Source organism: Phacochoerus africanus, chromosome 15 (assembly GCF_016906955.1).
Source record: "Phacochoerus africanus isolate WHEZ1 chromosome 15, ROS_Pafr_v1, whole genome shotgun sequence".
In the NCBI taxonomy this organism is placed as follows: domain Eukaryota; kingdom Metazoa; phylum Chordata; class Mammalia; order Artiodactyla; family Suidae; genus Phacochoerus; species Phacochoerus africanus.
Window position 1 is genome coordinate 129,320,018 of NC_062558.1, and position 18,901 is coordinate 129,338,918.

General features: G+C 44.5%; 2 protein-coding genes and 2 pseudogenes across 3 annotated transcripts in view; 2 read left to right on the plus strand and 2 right to left on the minus strand.

The window, feature by feature from the left end:
• Window positions 1-3,923, minus strand: part of EIF3A (eukaryotic translation initiation factor 3 subunit A) — a 39,610-nt gene extending 35,687 nt beyond the window's left edge. Inside the window, exon 1 of one of the 2 annotated variants that reach the window (XR_007132257.1) lies at window positions 3,722-3,923. Coding sequence is in view for 1 of the 2 variants with exons in the window: in XM_047761132.1 (XP_047617088.1) it covers window positions 3,722-3,770 (49 nt within the window). In the remaining variant the exon portion in view is untranslated. The remainder of the gene's footprint in view (window positions 1-3,721) is intronic. The other variant, XM_047761132.1, reaches the window with a different exon arrangement.
• A 100-nt stretch (window positions 3,924-4,023) lies between these two features.
• DENND10 (DENN domain containing 10) overlaps window positions 4,024-18,901 on the plus strand; it is a 41,261-nt gene continuing 26,383 nt past the window's right edge. Inside the window, exons 1-2 of the mRNA XM_047761134.1 lie at window positions 4,024-4,155; window positions 9,591-9,694. Coding sequence (XP_047617090.1) covers window positions 4,045-4,155; window positions 9,591-9,694 — 215 coding nt within the window. The 5' untranslated portion in view covers window positions 4,024-4,044. The remainder of the gene's footprint in view (window positions 4,156-9,590; window positions 9,695-18,901) is intronic.
• On the plus strand, window positions 5,021-5,148 carry LOC125117127 (uncharacterized; annotated as a pseudogene).
• Window positions 17,989-18,454, minus strand: LOC125116201 (10 kDa heat shock protein, mitochondrial-like; annotated as a pseudogene).

Sequence of the window (18,901 nt, forward strand, 5' to 3'; positions counted from 1 at the left end):
TTTTAAAATCCAACAATACCTAAGTGCTTTTCACAACTATTTAGCAAAACTGTCAGCCAAAAACTTGGGAGTAAATGCTTTTAAATTTATCCTCTATACCTTAAGAATATCACAGCAATACCACCAAAATGACCTAGTATATCCAATTCCCAATCTTCTGTTGATTTAAATCCACACTATTGTATATAAGCACTGTCAGTATGTTGCAACATAAAATCGGCACAAAGAAAGTTAAAGAGCTGGCCCCAGCAAGATGTGATGACACAATACTAAACTGCCTAAAAATATTTCATTCTCCCAATCCTTTATTTTTAAATGAGGTATTTTAATGTCATTTTTAAAAATAAGACATCTTGTTTGGTGACAGAACTAAAAGTACTTTTCATTTCCTAAACAGTCGAAATTTATGATTCTAAATCTCATACTTTCAAACTCTGAAACAATAGTTTCAAACAAGCCAAAGTAAATGCATTAAAGGAGTTCCCGTCATGGCACAGTGGTTAACAAATCTGAATGTGAGGTTGCGGGTTCGATCCCTGGCCTCGCTCAGTGGGTTAAGGATCCGGTGTTGCCGTGAGCTGTGGTGTAGGTTGCAGACGCGGCTTGGATTCCGCATGGCTATGGCTGTGGCATAGGCTGGTGGCTATAGCTCCAATTAGACCCCTAGCCTGGGAACCTCCATATGCCGCAGGAGCGGCTCAAGAAAAGGCAAAAAGACAAAAAACAACAACAACAAAGTAAATGCATTAAAAAACTTTTTCTTTAGGAGTTTCTTTGTAGTGCAGCATTGTCACTGCAGCATGGCATGGGTTCGATCCCTTGCCCAGGAATTTCCACAGGCCAAAAGTAATATATAGTAACATCACCAAGGTTAAAAAAAAAATAGATACAAGGATATTTTTAAATAAACTGGAATGGGAACAAGTTTCAGTTTCATGATAATCCAAGACGGTAAATTCCTGTCTTTATCCTTTTATCTAAGGATTTAGTTCTTCTGAAATCATCTATCTAATGGAGGGGTGAGGCAGAGGAGGAGTTCTTGAGGCTGGAAAAAACTACCACACACTAAAAGTTCTATTGCAATGTTTAAGGAAATGTTCATTTCCAGACTGATATTCATGAAATAAAAATTAAAATCTGAAATTACAAACTATTACTAGGAGGGTGGGCATTCTGAATTTACCTTGAAGATACAATGAATGAAACTATGTATCTACCTATAAAGAAAAAACTTAGGTCAGCCCTTCAATTTTACTTATTTGTGCAACAGATCAAATACGCAAGCTATAATGTTACAGAATTTGTGAGTTTAATAACAACTTCATTTATTTTAAAAGCATTGGATGTAGAGTGCAAGTTTACAGTGTCAAAGGGACTAATTTAGCATTATTAACAATTTAAACTGGAAAAAGAGCTTTTTTCAAATGGTAACAGAATATGAGTTTCTTGCCTGTAGCTGCTGGGCCAAGTTCTCATCTTCCCAGAGGGATTTTTTTTCCCAATTGTTTCCAAAAACACTGCTCTGATACACAGACTGAGGGTGACGTGAAGGACTATTCCACAGTTAAAACTTACATTTTATTAAGATATTGTAATGTGATGAGCTCTAAATGTGATTGAGATTACAAATGTTATAGATAAAATGAGACTATTTCCCTTAGAATAAAATGTGCTTTGATCACCCTATTTAAAGTGTTGTTAAGCAGTGCCACACTAAGGGGGCTCTAGTTCACAAGATTGAAAATACAGAAACTACGACTAGAAAGGCAAGGCATCACTACCATAAGCACCCGGCCTACACCTTAAAAGGGCTGCAGCAAGGAGTCAATACCGCCCTTTTCGAAACCCACACTAACAAAATTCAAATCCCCATCCCCATCCCAGTGTCCCTTTTTCATCTTGCCTACTTTAATTTCAGATGTTTTCTCCAAACTGTCCCTCATAAACCAAACCTATTTCAACTCAAATTCTGAAAAGATTAAGACGTCACACATCATATAGCCCTTCTAATTTTAAGTAAGTTATTGAAACAGTAAATTCACCTAAGGATTCAGAAGGGGAAGAGTGAAGGAAACAAGGCCTGAACACATCATATGTAGTATATTTAGGCCATTGAGATTACACTGCTTCAGTCTATTAACCTGAGGCAAAAATGCCTGTTGGTAAAGCAATCAAAAGACATATAAAACAGATCTGCCATGGCAATTACAGCGGTAATTTCACCAAAGCCATTTGGTATACCCTGATAATAATTCTCTAAATTTCAAAACATCAAAAGAATTTTTCCAAACTTCGCTAGTTTATTTTGTAGGGTTAAATCTCCATTTCACTCTATTTTCTTTCCTACAAGTTAATCAACATCCTTAAACTTCTTGCCTGTTCTAATAATTGGTTTTTAAAACAATTACACGACTCCACAGAATGTGGCATTATCCTATTCCACAGACTGTTACGTCTCCCCCAAATTGTTACTTCTGGTTAAAATAACAAGCATGTGACAAAGAGATCTCTAGCCCTGACAGATTATCAGTAGTAATAATTGTATACAGACTAAAACTGACCTTTTCATAAGAGGATTTTCAAACTAACAAAATAAGATCGCAAGCATAAAACTGTGACACACACGGTATATTCATCTCCAGTACAGATGAGAACCAATCCTTGTTTGAGTGGAGGAAAGGTGAAAATATGAGCAGTGGATACACTAACACTTATAAGCCCTAAATAATAATAAAAGTTTTTTAAGACCAGAGGCACGTATATTAGATGGGCACTTCCATAATGTCAACGTACTAAATGCCTCTTGAATAGACCGGCACACACACAAGTTTCCCAAAAGCTCCAGTGGCTTAGGTACACAAACGGAAATAAAAATCGCAAGCAGCAGTGCCATGGTGGGGAAAAAAAGACCGATCTGGAAGTTAAGAAACCTTGGTTTGGTCTCCAAGCTCAACAACTAACTCCCAGAGTGACCTTGGACAAATCCGTCTCTCTAGGCCTCACTTTCGTTATCTTTACGAGAGAACTTGAAGTCTCTCTCATAGTATTAACTCTGTCCCAACTTCTGAGAGTCGAAGTAAGCTGCTGAGCTGCCAATAATCAATGCCAGAAAACATAGGAAACCAGTTAAATGGGTCAGAGTCCCCGAAGAGGAGACAGTGGCCAGAGGGGAAAGGGAAGTGGACCCTGACCCAGACGAGCGAGGCGCTAGATTGGGGGGCGGCCCCCCCCCCCCCCGGAGATGTCAGCGGGAGGGCCGGAGGTGGGACCGCCGGCTCCGGGCCGGACGGGAGGTGGAGTCGAGGTTCTCGCGTGCATTGTCCCCGGGAGGGAGCCATGTTTCCTCCTCCCCGGCACTCCCAGATGGCGGCCGGGGGCACGGAGCCTCAGCAGAAAGCCCGTGGTCTGGAGGGCCAAGCGGAGGCGGGAAGGGAGAAGCTCCGGCCCGGGTAGGCCTGTCCCAGGAGCTGCGGCCCAGACGGCGGCGGGGGGAAGTAGGGCCCCCACAGCGACGGTTCCGGGCTGCGCGCCTCTCACCCCCCCGTCGGTTGGAGCGAAAGAGGTAACATGCCCAACCACGGGCTGGGTCGGTGGCGGGCAGGCCGCATCGGCCTCCTGTGCAGCTGCAGGCGGGCAGCAGAGCAGAGTGAAGCAGTCCCCGGCCCAGCGACCTCCCAGGCCTCGGGCCGCCCCAGCCCGGCGCGCCCCGATCCCTACTCACCGTTGGCGCGTTTGAGGGCATTTTCCGGCCTCTGGAAGTAGGCCGGCATCTTGGCGGCAGGCTCAGCTCACCCGGCGTTAGCGAACTCCTTAGGGGCCCGGGCCGGGAGAGGAGACGAAGGGGAACCAGCGCGAGGTTCCACGCGCCTCGCCAGCAGTCGCCCGCGCCCAGCCGGCCAGAGACGGAAAGGAAGAAGCCACGTGACCCCCGCGCGGCGGCGCCGCCGCCGCCGAGGCCCCGGATGTAGAGGCGGGTCTCCGCGCACGCACCGCCTCTCCCCGCGCGCAGGCGCGTTGGCGTCACGCGTGCCCGCTGACGTGGCGATGGCAGGCGTCCTTCTTGAATTCCCTCGCCTCTTCGGGACTCCACTGGGAAACGTTAGGGAGCCGGTTGTCAGGCCTTTCGCTCCTGGAGCGAAAATCGGAGTGGGCAAGGTGAGAGTTGGGTCTGAGCTTCTGGCTGGCGAGAAGGCAGGTGTCTGCATAGAGTCGTCCCTAACTTGATTTATGCAAAGTTTTTCGAAGTTACCGTCAGGTCGCTCTGCCTAGGGAATGGCCTGACTTGGCTGCATTAATTGCCAGATTGGTTCATTTAACAAAAATACGTTGGGCAGATATTAGGCCAGCAGTACTTGCCACTGGGAGGTTGTGGTGATCTGTCACATGGCAGACTAGCATGAGGAGGGATGTAATAAATAACTAAACAAATAAGCGATCTTATTTCATATCTAGGTAAAATTTTAAAGCTGGTGGCACAGAGGTTGCCTGGTCCCTCAGAGAAGGCGAATTTTGAGCCGAGACCTGAAGGATGGGAATAGACTGTTAACAACAGTCTGACAGGGGACAAAAAGACCTGCAGCAGAACAGACCCTCAAAATATTTGAAAATATATGCGAGTGTTGTTGCCTTTATATTCAGCACGTACCGTAAACACATGTAGGAAAAATGAGTGTTAGTGAAAAAAATCCATATATAACAGGCCCTTTGTTACAATCTTATTATTGATTCATAATTTTAATGTGAAAACATTATACGTAGAACTTGAAAGCCATTTACACTGAAGCTAACCATTCAAGCCTTGTGTGAAATTAAGATGAGTCCAGAAGAAAAATTCAGAAAGCGCCAGTGGAATAAATTGTTGCAAATTTATTACGCATTTTGTAGTAATAGATGGGATATGTGAATTGAGAGAGTGCTACATTAAGGAGTGAGGAAACTACAGTACCTGCACACAGAAAGCATTTCCCCTGCATTCCTTTGCCTCATAAAAGATTTTTCTATTTAACTAACTTTATCACTAGTGAAGAAAGAAAATTTTTCTTTTCTCGGTTGGGGCCCTGTGTGCAGTGGCTGCAAACAGCAGCCTGCCAGGTGATGTCTGCAGTTTGTCGCTTGTCTGGGTTGCCCTAGGGGATATTGGAGACAACCCTTTCCAGTGGACATTCATGATTGGCATGCTGTCCCCTATGTAGGCTCCAGGCAGGTATGCCCCAGTGCTTTTGCAAAGCCCAGGGCACAGTGGCCAGGGTCCACATTACTCAAGTTATAATGTCCACCTGCACCAAAGCTGCAGAACAAGGAGCCCTATGCAAGGCCAAGTTCAAGTTTGCTGGCCGCCAGAAGAGCCACATCTCCAAGAAGTGGAGATGTACTAAGTATAATGAGGATAAATTTGAAAACATGGTGACAGAAAAGCAGCTTATCCTGGATGGCTTTGTGGTCAAAAGATCCCTAACGGTGGCCCCTGGACAAATGGTGGGCCCTGCACTCATGTCCCCTCCTTATGCCCATCAATAAACCCTACTTTCCAGAGTTCCCCTTGCGGCCCAGCAGAAATGAATCTGACTAGCATCCATGAGGATGAGGGTTTGATCCCTTGGCCTTAGCTCAGTAGGTTAAGGATCCCACGTTGCCATGAGCTGTGGTGTAGGTCAAAGACACAGCTCAGGAGTTCCCTTTGTGGCGCAGTGGTTAACGAATCCGACTAGGAACCATGAGGTGCGGGTTCGGTCCCTGCCCTTGCTCAGTGGGTTAACGATCCGGCGTTGCCGTGAGCTGTGGTGTAGGTTGCAGACGCGGCTCGGATCCCGAGTTGCTGTGGCTCTGGCGTAGGCCAGTGGCTACAGCTCCGATTCAACCCCTAGCCTGGGAACCTCCATATGCCGCGGGAGCGGCCCAAGAAATAGCAACAACAACAACAACAACAACAACAAAAAGACAAAAAAAAAAAAAAGACACAGCTCAGATGTGTTGCTGTGGCTGTTGCATAGGCCAGCAGCTACAGCTCCTGTTTGACCCCTAGCCTGGGAACCTCCACATTGCTGTTGGTGTGGTCCTAAAAAGACCAAAAAAAAAAAAAAAAAATCCTACTTTCCTGTCAAGAAAAAGAAAGAAAATTTGGGAAATGCAGACATTTAAAAAAATCACAAATTCTGAAAAAAAGTTTATTTTAAAATTAATTTCAGGGGAATTCCTGTTGTGGCACAACGGAGATGAATTTGACTGGTAACCATGAGGTTGTGGGTCCAATCCCTAGCCTTACTCAGCGGGTTGGGGATCCTGCTTTGCTGTGGCTGTGGCTCCGATTCAACCCCTGGTGTGGCCCTAAAAAGCAAAAAAAAAAAAAAAAAATTCAGAGAATTCTCCCTCCAAAATGCTCAGATCTGTCAATGTCTGTGCTTCTCAAAAAACAATAGCAGGGTTGAGCAATAAGGACTAAGAAGCTGTAGGAACTGTTTTATGGGGCAGGATCAAGAGACTTGTTTGTGTATATAATAATTAAGTCAAAATTAAAAAGCTAAACATAAGAGCAAATATAGCTTTTAAATGCTATAGCTAGAAAATTACCCAGTAGGCCATAGAGACACGTTAACAGAATAAAATAAAAGGAAACCTGCCCTGAGTATCTTTCTGCTTCCCAACCAGAAAGCTTTCTTACCTTTCCATTGTTATAGCTCAAAGAAAATGGTAAAATGATTATTATAACTCAATTATTTGGTAGACCTGAAAGAATAAAAATACTAGAATATTCAGAGGTAAAATGAAATTCAGTATTTCTACATCTTCATTCTTTTTTCTTTGAAGTTATTTAATAAGTACAGTTGACCCTCTACACCCATGGGGTTCCACATCCACAGATTCAACCAAACATGAATTGAAAATATTTGGAAAAAAATTCCAGAAATTCCCAAAAAGCAAAACTTGAATTTGTTGCTGGCAACTATTTACATAGATTTACATTGCATTCAGTATTACAAGTAATCGAGAGGTAAAGTATACAGGCAGATGTAGATTACATGCCAATACTATGCCATTTTCTTTTTTGTTTTTTTGTTTGTTTTGTTTTGTTTTTGTATTTTCTAGGGCCGCACCCGCAGCATGTGGAGGAGGTTCCCAGGCTAGGGGTCCAATCAAAGCTGTAGCCGCCGGCCTACGCCAGAGCCACAGCAATGCCAGATCTGAGCTGCGTCTGCAACCTACACCACAGCTCGTGGCAACACCGGATCCTTAACCCGCTGATCAAGGCCAGGGATGGACCCCGCAACCTCATGGTTCCTCGTCGGATTCATTAACCACTGAGCCACAACGGGGACCTCCTGCCATTTTCTGTAAGACTTGAACATTGCATGTTTTGATTTGTAGTGGGGGTTGGAACCACCAGATACCAAGAGAAGACTGCATGTGAAGCATTTGATGATATACTAGCCAATGATCGTTTAAGTGCATTAGATAAAATTATTTATTACCATGTTTTTGAATGAATAAATGTATAATACCAATTTCCAGGATAAATTTTACTGACTAAGGAGTTCCCATTGTGGCTCAGAGGTAAAGAACCCGACTAGTATCCGTGAGGACATGGCTCAATCCCTGGCCCCACTCAGTGGGTTAAGGATCCGGTGTTGCCGTGAGCTGTGGTGTAGGTTGCAGTCAAGGCTTAGATCTAGCATTGATGTGGCTGTGGTGTAGGCCGGCATTTCTAGCTCTGCTTCAGCCCCTAAGCTGGAAACTTCCATATGCCGTAGATGTGGCCCTAAAAACACACCAAGAAACCCAAAAAACAAAAACCTTACCTATTAAGTTCAACTGTCAAGTATTCAGTTCCAGCTAACAGCCATAAAGTTAGATACCAGGGCTAAAAAGATGCAAGATGCCTGCTTTCAAGGAGAAGATGATTCACTGGTGAAAATAGATGAATACACAGTGAGGGACAAGATAGGATCTATTCTGGGCCTGGAGAAAAGCGTAATTACTTGCTGTTGATTAATGCTCACTTAGTAGAAAACAAGCAACCTGAATATGCTAAAAGCCACTTGAGGAAGTGGCAGAAGGAAGTAATCAGTCTGATGAAGGTTTTTTTCCCTAATCAAGCTACTTTTGTACTATAGATGACTGGATAATTTCTCAAATACAGTGTTTTGGAGGGCCTTCCCAACTGGAGTGGAATAAATAAGATTCTCAAAAAAACAGTTGTTAAGGGCGCAACTGAAGTACTCTATTATACATATTTGCAACATAATATCTTACAGCTTTAAAACAAGTATGGTGTCTTACAATTCACAAAATGCTTTCACTTTCATCATTTTGTTTCCAAGAATACTGTAAGGAAGGCATTTATATTGGTGAACATAATAAATTTCAGAAGTAAACCAAGTTTTGAAGTTATACATTCATTCAACAAACTATTATTGGAGATCCTTTGTGGTGAAGTGGGTTAAGGATCTGGCATTGTCACTGCAGCAGCTCAAGCTGCTGCTCTGCCCAGACTCAGTCCTTGGCCTGAGAACTTCCACATGTGGCAGGTGCAGCCAAAAAAAAAGAAAAAGAAAAGAAAAACCTGTTATTAACAAACCATTACTATGTTTTCAGCTCTGGAGGTGAGCACGCAATGGGTATGTACACAGCAGTGAACAAGACAGACTTGGTTCCTGCCTTCTCAGATTTTGCAGTCCAGAGAGAGGAAGATTTAGAACACTCACCAGAAGCTCCATGGAGACAGAGACCCCACTGCAGTCCAGGCCCCCATCATCTCTCCAGGCCTGTCTCTCATCACACACAATGTTTTTCAGCACCTTAAAGAGTCCTATCCTACCTGCAACCCAAGGCACGCCATCATGACACTTGGAAATTCACCACCACCCATTCCTTGCTCTGACAACAACCTGTTTCTCCTTCACATTAAATGTCATTTCTGCCAGGATTCTTCCCTGGCCCCCAGATTAGATACCAAGGCACTGAGCATCAGTAGCATCTGGTCTGCAAGTTCTCATGTGGCATAGTCGGTTAAAGGATCCAGTGGCCTTGCCACAGCTGCTGCGCAGGGTTCGATCCCTGGCCAGGAACTTCCACATCCCTGGCCCAGGAAACTCCATATGCTGTGGGGGTGGCCAGAAATAAAAAGTAAATAAAAACAACATCCTGTCTTGGCACGGACCATACTTCAATGTACTTACGTGCAGACTGTAAGGTCCAAGAAGGAAAGGACCTTATTGGTGTTGCTCACCAGGTGTATCCCCAGCAGCTGGCAGAGCATCTGACAGATAGGATGCTCTCAAAAAATGCTGGAGAGAGAAATTAATAAATCCTTACGTAAACATTTGTATAGAACAATTTCCTACTTCTACGCTCATGGGGAGGTAACAAGTTTAAAGTCTAGAATGTGTCTTGTTTGAGTCATAGCGCATCTACCCATCTGCATGGAGTGTTCAATTTACCTAAACCTCAACATGCAAATATTAAAGAAGAAACAATAATGTTCTTCACCCAAAGCTCCTAATTGCACTGGTTCTGAACCTCCAGCTGTGCTGAGTACATTCATGATTTTCTTTTCTTTTTTTTCCTTTTTGGCCACACCCACGGCATGTGACCAGGGATGGAACCCTTGCCACAGCAGCAACCTGAGCAACGGCAGTGACCACACTGGATCCTTAACCCACTGTGCCACCAGTGAACTCCTCATTCATAATTTTCTGAGGTCAGTGTTCAAAGATATTATGCTTCCTGTTTGTATATATCCCTCCATCCCCTACCCACCATTGCCTGACTCCTGCTAATACTTCAAGCCTCAGCTCAGAGGCTTCCTCTGCAAAGCCTTTCCTGCCAGCCAGGGGCTGACTTAACTACCCTTTGCCTGTGCTCTTTGCTCAGGCCACCTTTAGCTCCGTTATCCAGGCTAGCCCTGAGCACACTGCTGTCCCGGCAACCCTGTCAAGGGGTGGCTGTGTTCTTCTCTAACCACTCTGCCTGGAGATGGGTCAGTGGCCCACTAACTCTTCCTGCCAGTTACTTTCTGAGCTTTCTCCTGCTCTCTCCCTCTCCATCCCTCTCTCTCTCTCTCCTCCTCCCTTAAATTCTGAGTTTCGATGCTCACACCATCAGTCTAGACCACATGTCATTCCTCCACATCGCAGTCTTCTCTCTACAGGCGTCTTCAGATTTCAAGGCATATCCTCTCATTCCTTGACTCTTGGGTATGGCTCCCTGTCACTCTCACCAACACTACCTACCATCATGGGCTCTACACCCATGTAAGTGGTCATGGTGATACCCTACAGTCTCGACCAGGAGTCGGCACACTTTTTCTGTAAAGGGCCTGATAGTAATTATATTAGGCCTTGCGGGCCAGAGAGCAATGTCTTTAATTCTTGGAGCAACTATTCTTGCTAAAGGGATAACAGGTGGTTGTTGTTTTTTAATATATTTAAAAATGTGAAAAACCTTTCTTGGTGTTCCCATTGTGGTGCAGTGGAAAGAAATCTGACTAGGAACCATGAGGTTGTGGGTTCAATCCCTGGCCTCACGAAGTGGGTTAAGGATCTGGCATTGCCGTGAGTTGTGGTGTAGGTTGCAGGCAGGGTTCAAATCTGGTATTGCTGTGGCTGTGGCTGTGGCTGGGCTGGCGGCTACAGCTTCAATTAGACCCCTAGCCTGGAAACCTCCATATGCCATGGGAAAAAGCAAACAAACAAACAAATAACCATTTTTAGCTCAAGGTTGTATAAGCACAGGCAACAGGTCAAATTTAACCCACAGGCCATGGTCATTAACCCTCACACTAGACCTTGTCATACTAACTATCGCAGTTCCCAAATCATTTTTTTCCCTCCACAGGGGCCACCCCAGATCCAAGCCCATCTGCGACCTACGCCACAGCTCTCAGCAATGCCAGATCCTTAACACACTGAGCAATGTCAGGGATGGAACCCATACCTTCATGGATCTTAAGTAGGTTGGTTTCCACTAAGCCACAGTGGGAACTCTGGTTCCTAAATCTTGATGTCAAGCCCCCTTTCTGGCCACCACCTCCTGTGGTTAATTCTACCGTGGGATCCCAACTTGAACAACCCTGCTGCCTGACTGGGAGCTGCAGTCCAGTCATCAGTTGTACTTCCATTTCGCTGCTGTCATCCCCACGTCCTCCTCACATCTTTAGAGTAGTAATAACATCCCTTCTTCCCAAACTTCCCATCACCCTTCTCGTCTGTATTTTCCACCACAGCATTTATTTATCAGCATCTGATCCCCAATACATTCTATGAGTTTATTTCTTTATTGCTTACCCCTCTAGAATATAGGTTTGATGAGGGCATGGATTTTTGTCTGTTTTTTTCCACCTGTTACTCTCTGGCACCAATAACAATGCCTTACACAGAATAAGCATTCAATACGCATTTATTAAATAAATGACTATTGATGCAAGCCTCCTATATTGTAATTGCTCGTCTGCATGGTCTCCTCTGTGACCCTGAAAGTCCCTTGAAAGCAGTGACTGGCCTGTCCATCTTTGTGTATGGATGGTGCCCAGTTCACAGTCACCCGCAGAAAGTGTTTACTCAGTGTCTGTTTCAGAGCACCATGTTGGTTCCAACTGCACAATAACAAACAAGGTCCAAAACTGCACAGCCTCGCATTTCTAATCACAAAAGTGTCCAACTGGGGTTGGAAATCTTTTAACCAGTGGTAATACTAAGGGCACATGTGGGGTGCCCTGTGCCTATGCCGGACAGTTCTCACTGAACCTTTGGGTCCTGCATAGTTAAAGGAGGAACATTGGAATGCAGATTCAGTTGAGTGTGTTTTTAGAAGTAACGTGGCCTAGCAATATTTGTTATTTATTGGGAAAAAATGCATCTCACACTCAAGAGTCTTTAATTACTATTCTGCCGGAACTCTGGAAGAAGGGTGAAGGGAAAAAGAGTGGCTTGTTTGTGGAAATTGGCACACATGCTCACACATGCCACTGTTGGCATGCCCTGAAACCCAACTCCTGCTTGGGAATTTAGGAGTTTATGCCCAAAACTACACAAACCAATGACAGCCAAGGAAGCAGAGTGAGTAAGACCCGGTGCATTGTGGTTTAGGGTGTGGTTTGAAAAGAGGCTTCTCTGGGAAATGTGTTAAACATGATTAGAAGGAGCCCTGGAACGTGTGGGCTTTCATCTCGAGTTTCTGGATATTAGACGGTCTTCACATGGACCTCTGCCCTGTGTTATCTGCTCAGGGAACTGCTAAAATAGCCCCTCCTCTGTGCGCCCTTTCCTGACCACCCGTTCACATAGAAAGACCAGCCTGTTTTAATTCTCAGCAGAGCATCCAGCACTAGCTGGGAGTTGTCTTAGTTTTCTTGGTTACTATCAGTCTTACTGTAAACTTTCAAAGGCCACGTTTGTCTTGTCCACCATCGTATCTCCAACTCCTAGAACTTTGCCTGGCACAGGACAGAGATTTCGTAAATGTGTGACATGTGAAGAAATAAAGCAATGGAGACTGTGGAAGAAGACTTCTAAGATGTCCTCCAAGCCCCCTTCTCTGTTGTATATGCATCTTTTTTTTTTTTTTTTGCTTTTGCTTTTGCTTTTGCTTTTGCTTTTGTAGGGCTGCACCCATGGTATATGGAGGTTCCCAGGCTAGGGTCGAATTGGAGCTACAGCTCCTGGCCTACATCACAGCCGCAGCAATGCCAGATCCAAGCTGCATCTGCGACCTACACCACAGCTCACAGCAACACCAGATTCTTAACCCACTGATTGAGGCCAGGGATTGAACCCACAGCTTCATGGTTTCTAGTTAGGTTCATTTCCGCTGCACCACGACGGAAACTCCTGTATGCATCCTTTTTTTTTTTTTTTTTTACTCAAATGAATTTATCACATCTGTAGTTGTATAATGATCATTAACAATCTGATTTCACAGGATTTCCATCACACAGCCCAGGCACATCCCCCACCCCCCCCAAACTGTCTCCTCTGGAGACCATAAGTTTTCCAATGTCTGTGAGTCAGCATCTATTCTGCAAAGAAGTTCAGTCTGTACTTTTTTCAGATTCCACATATCAGTGAAAGCATTTGATGTTGGTGTCTCATTGTATGGCTGACTTCACTTAGCATGATAATTTCTAGGTCCATCCATGTTGCTAAAAATGCCGGTATTTCATTCTTTTTAATGGCTGAGTAATATTCCATTGTATATATGTACCACATCTTCTTGATCCACTCCTCTGTCAATGAACATTTAGGTTGTTTCCATGTTTTGGCTATTGTAAATAGTGCTGCAATGAACATTGGAGTACATGTGTCTTTGCAAGTCGTGGTTTTCTCTATGCATCCTTTTTAATACATGGAACTACAAATATGATGGTGTATCATTCCTGTGATTAGGTTATGTTATATGTTACACTTGACTTTAAGAAAAGGAGAGACTCTCTGGTGGGCCTAACTATTCACATGAGCCCTTTAAATCTGGGTCTGGAGGTCAGAGGCAGAGGAGGTAAGAGAATCAAAGCATGAGAGGGTATATGGAGGGAGCCACATGGCAGAACACTGGCATGGTAGCCTCTTGGAGCTGAGAGCAGAACCCCCATCCCCACCCTGGGGCCAACCAGTGAGCAGAGGTCTTGGTCCTACAACTGAATTCTGTCAACAACTTGGATGAGCTTAGAAAGGATTGCAACCTGGGAGTTCCTGTCATGGCTCAGCAGTTAACGAACCAGGCCGGTTATCCATAAGGACATGGGTTCAATCCCTGGCCTTGCTCAGTGGGTTAAGGATCTGACATTGCCATGAGCTATGGTGTGGGTCACAGAGATGCCTCGGATCCTGCGTTGCTGTGGCTGTGGTGTGGGCTGGCAGCTACAGCTCTAATTGGACCTGGGAACCTCCTTATGCCATGGGCGTGGCCCTGAAAAAAAATAGAGACAAAAGAAACAAAGATAAAAAGAAAGAAAGGAATGCAACCTGGCCATCACCTGGACTTCAGCCTGGCAAAACCCTGATCAGAGATTCAGTCACAGGGGCCTACAGACCTGAGAGCTAAGAAAAGGGAATTGTTTTAAGCTGCCATTTGTGGTAACCTGTTACATAGCAAGAGAAAACTAATACAGAGACCTTAGCAGTTTTCTCTTAATGACTCATAGAGGAAAAAAAAAATCCATTTTTCTTCAAACGATGGAGTCTTTGCAGGAAGCAAAAATTAAAGTACAGCTCAATGGAGAAAAAGGACAAGACTGTGTAAGGTGTAACTACATAAATGTAGTCAGTTTGGGCGAGAGCCTCATGAGAGTTGAAACTCTGAGACATGTTGCTGAACTCCACATTGGTGTTTTCAGAACTAGGGGTATGTTTGGAATTCCCTGGTGTTGCAGCAGGTTAAGGATCTGACATCACTGCTGTGGCTTGGATGGCTGCTGTGACACGGGTTTGATCCCTGGCTCAGGAACTTCTGCATGCTGCAGGCGTGACCAAAAAAAAAAAGAGAGAGAGAGAGAAAGAGGGGAAAAAAAAGAATTAGAGGTATGTTTCATTTCCTAGAGAACTAGGATTATAAATACCTCAGTGCTTCCTGTGAGCATGCCGGATTTGGAGTCAGTTCTGGCTTCCAATTCCAGCTTTGCTATTTACTTGACGTTGGGCAAGGAATCGCTCCAAGCCTCAGTTTTCTCATCTGTGGAATAAACAGGATGAGGTTGTTGTGTTGTGAGGTTTAGATGAGATCCTACATGTGGTCTTGTTAGCACAGTCCCTGACATAATCTCTCTAGAAATCATTTCCGTGTGTACACATACAAGACAGATAAAATAATCAGCCCTTGAAATATTCATGGCCTCTTTTTGCGCCCTCATGTGCAAACCCATTCTGATGTTGACTAATAAACATTTCCCCTTTTCCTTCCCCATTTTATCCACTTATATTTCATTCAATACATGAAGTAATCGGGAGGACAGCTGGAGAAGTTGGGTGTGAGATTCAAGTAGGAAAGCACTGAAATAAGAGAGACAGGGAGAATGGAGGCATTGGAAAAGGGTGATGGAAGGGAAGGAGAGAAGGTGAAGGTAACAAGAAGAATTATTTGGTTTTTTGTTGTTGCCAATGGTTTTTTTTGTTTTGTTTTTTTGTTTTGTTTTTTGTCTTTTTAGGGCCCTACTCATGGTATATGCAGATTCCCAGGCTAGGGGGCCAGTCAGAGCTGTAACTGGTGTCCTGCACCACAGCCACAGCAACACAGGATCCAAGCTGCATCTGCGACCTACACCACAGCTCACGGCCACGCCAGATCCTTAACCCACTGAGCAAGGCCAGGGGTCAAACCCATATCCTCGAGGACGCTATTTGGGATTGTTAACCGCTGAGCCACGACAGAAACTCCTGTTGACGTTTTTTTTTTTTTGTTCTTTTAACCACTTTTTTTTAATTGAAATATAATTTACAGTGTAGTGTTTCAGTTATACAGCAAAGTGATTCAGGTATATATATTATATACATAACATATACATTATATATATATATTCTTTTCATTTTATATATACATATATATCTTTTTTTTTTTTTTGTCTTTTTAGGGCCACACCCACGGCATATGGAGGTTCCCAGGATCGGGGTCTAATTGGAGCTGTAGCTGCTGTCCTACGCCAGAGCCACAGCAACTCGGGATCTGAGCTGTGTCTTTGACCTACACCACAGCTCACGGCAAGGCCAGAACCTTAACCCCCTGAGCGAGGCCCACAGCCTCATGGTTCCTAGTCAGATTCGTTAACCACTGAGCCATGACGGGACCTCCCCCGCTACATGTTATTACAAGACACTGAATTTAGTTCCCTGTTGTAAGCCCTTGTTGTCTTGTATACAGCAGTGTGTGTGTCTTAATCCAAAACTCCTAAGCTATCTCCTCCAGCCCCCACTCCACTCCCTTGCTGTCTCCTTTGGGAACCATATGTTTGTCTTCTATGTCTGTGAGTTTCTTCGTGTTTTGTAAATAAGTTCATTTATAACGTTTTTTAATATTCTACATATAAGTGACATATAATATTTCTCTTTCTCTTTCCGACCTCACTTAATAGGATCATGTCTAGGTCCATCCATTTTGCTGCAAATGGCATTATTTCATTCTTTTTATGGCTGAGCAATCGTCCATTGTGTATATTTGCCACATCTTTATCAACTTGTCTGCTGGTGGACACATACATTGCTTCCTTGTCTTGGCTGTTGTTAAATAAGGCTGCTATGAACATTGGGGGCGGGGGGGTGCATGTATCTTTTCGTACTAAGAGTTTTCTCTGAATATAGACCCAGGAGTGGGATTGCAGGTTCATATGGTAGCCCTATTTTTAGTTTTTTAAGGAACCTCCATACTGTTCTACATAGTGACTGCACCAATTTACATTCCCACCAACAGTGTAGGTGGGTTCCCTTTGCTCTACATCCTCTCCAGAAATTATTATCTGTAGACTTTTTATTTTTTATTTTTGAATTTTTTTGGTTTATTTGATCTTTGGCCCATGCCCATGGTATGTGGAAATGACCCCATGACACAGCAGTGACAACGCTAGATCCTTAACACCCTGAGCCACCAGGGAACTCCCAGAATTATTATTATTATTATTATTATTATTTTGCTTTTTAGGGCCAAACCTGCAGCCTAGGGGTTGAATCAGAGCTGCAGCTGCTGGCCTACACCACAGCCACAGCAACGTGGGATCTGAACTGGAGTCTGCAACCTACACCAATAGCTCACACCACTCCAGATTCTTAACCCACTGAGCAGGGTCAGGAATTGAACCCGCATCCTCATGGATACTAGTTGAGTACCTAACCCACTGAGCCACAATGGGAACTCCCCAGAATTAATTTTAATTTCATTTTTCTTACTAAACTATTTTTTTTAATGCGACACAGTCCAAATCTGGGTTTCTTGGGGCCTAGGATCTACTCAGGCTCCAACATCAGCATCCTGAACCAGAGAACACAAGAAGGATGAATTCCTCTTGGGAATGTTCTGGAAGTCTTGAATAGGGTGGAAACCAGTTAACCATCAGGATAGAGTGTCAGGACAGTTGACTGAACCCCCTTGCAGAGGTGCCTTTCCAATCCCCAAAGAGGCCTGGAATCCCTTCAAAGAGCTGCCACCCCAAAGAAGCTCTTGGCTGGCACATGCCTAATCTCTGATTAAATCCAGTCATGGAAACAGATGAAAAGAAGAGGCATTCCTGGACATTGGAATATCTGTGGGAAATGTTGGTGTCCCTTATCGACATGCCCAGGCATTTTGAGCATTTTCCAAATCCACAACAGTGCCAGCAACTTCTTACTCTTTTTTGTGGGGGAGCAAGGAGCCAGCAGGCCGTGCAAACCAGATGAAGCCAGCCAAGACTGCACCCTTAGAAAAGCCTGCTGGGAAGGTAGTCCCTTGGCTGGTGTCTGGGAACTTGGATGTCAGGAGCACTCCTATGAATTCCAGAATTGATGAGAATGACCATCTGGGCCTAAACTACTCACATACACAATGGGGCTTATGCTGAACACCTGTTTCCTAGTGAGAGTATGGAAGTTTGCTCTGCGCTGGGCGGAAGGTACCTACGTGACCAGCCCTCAATAAAACCCTTGCGTCTCTAAGGAGCTTCCCTGGTTAACAATCTTTCACATGTGCTGCCACAACTTGTCGCTGGAGGAATTAAGTGCATCCTCTGTGACCTCACAAGAGGACTCTTGGAAGCTGGAGCTTACTTTCCTGTGAACATCGCCCCCGTGCCTTTCCCTTTGCGCTGTGGCTTTGTACCCTCCAGCTCTAATGAGTCATAGCCATGAGTACAGCTGTATGCTGAATCCTGTGAGTTCCCCCTTACAGGATTACAAGAATCATCAAATCTGGGGTGGTCTTGGGGACCCCCTACACAAGTCTATTCTTTTATGGGAGGGTAGCATTAGTTTATCATAAAAGAGAGACATGGAAATTATTCACGTGATGAAATATCTCAGAACTTCAGTGGAATGGGCAGCTTCACTGATGCTGTTTCGGCAGTGATTTATTGCAGTCTACATACTTTTCAAGAATGCCACCATCTCTAAAAAATTAATCCTTTTTGTTTAGAACTACTTTGGTGTCTCCATATTCTGGGAAAATAACTTACATGCTACCTGGTTGAATCTCTCCACTCTGTCCCTTAGAGCCCAATTCCACAGCTACTACCTTTGCTTGGAATACTTTTCCTTGAGATGTTTCTGGAAGCATAAAGTCTCCTTCGGTTACAGTTTTGGCTGCACTCTTTTTAACTAATACTCAGTCAAAGAGATAAAGAGAGAGTTTTCTTGTGGCAGCAGCAGGCTAAGGTTTCTGAGCTGCCACTGCAGCAGAGATGCTGTTGTAGTATGCGTGGGTTCTATTCCTGGCCCAGAAACTGCCACATGCACATGCGCTACCAAAGAAGAGGGGAGGGGAGAAACTTTCTAAATGCCCAATCTACCATGACTCCAGCTGCCCAGTGGTTCGTTTATTGATAAGGCTACTCTTATTGATAACATTAGGGTAAATATTTTTCTTGGTCCAGCCCTTATTAGGACAGGCACAGAGTTAAGTATGATTAGCTCCATTTGATTACTAAGCAAACAAGCCCAGAGAAGACAGACAATGGTAAGTGAGGTTTCACAGCCACAGAGCTGGGATTAGAACTCAAGTTTGTTTCCACACCCAGCTCCTGCCGCCTGTAACAGTGTAGCAGTCGATCTTATTGCCAAAAGTTGGGGTGCCTCCCCTCTCTCCACCTTTTGCTTCTTCCTCTTAACTCTGGAGAACCTGTTTGGCAGGTCTGATGGCGCCTGGGGGTGAAAGGGGAGGGAGGAAGGCGTCAATTCCAGTCATCCTCCCACCATCCCAGAGATAACCTCTCCCCCGCCCCAGCCCCATGTCCCACTCC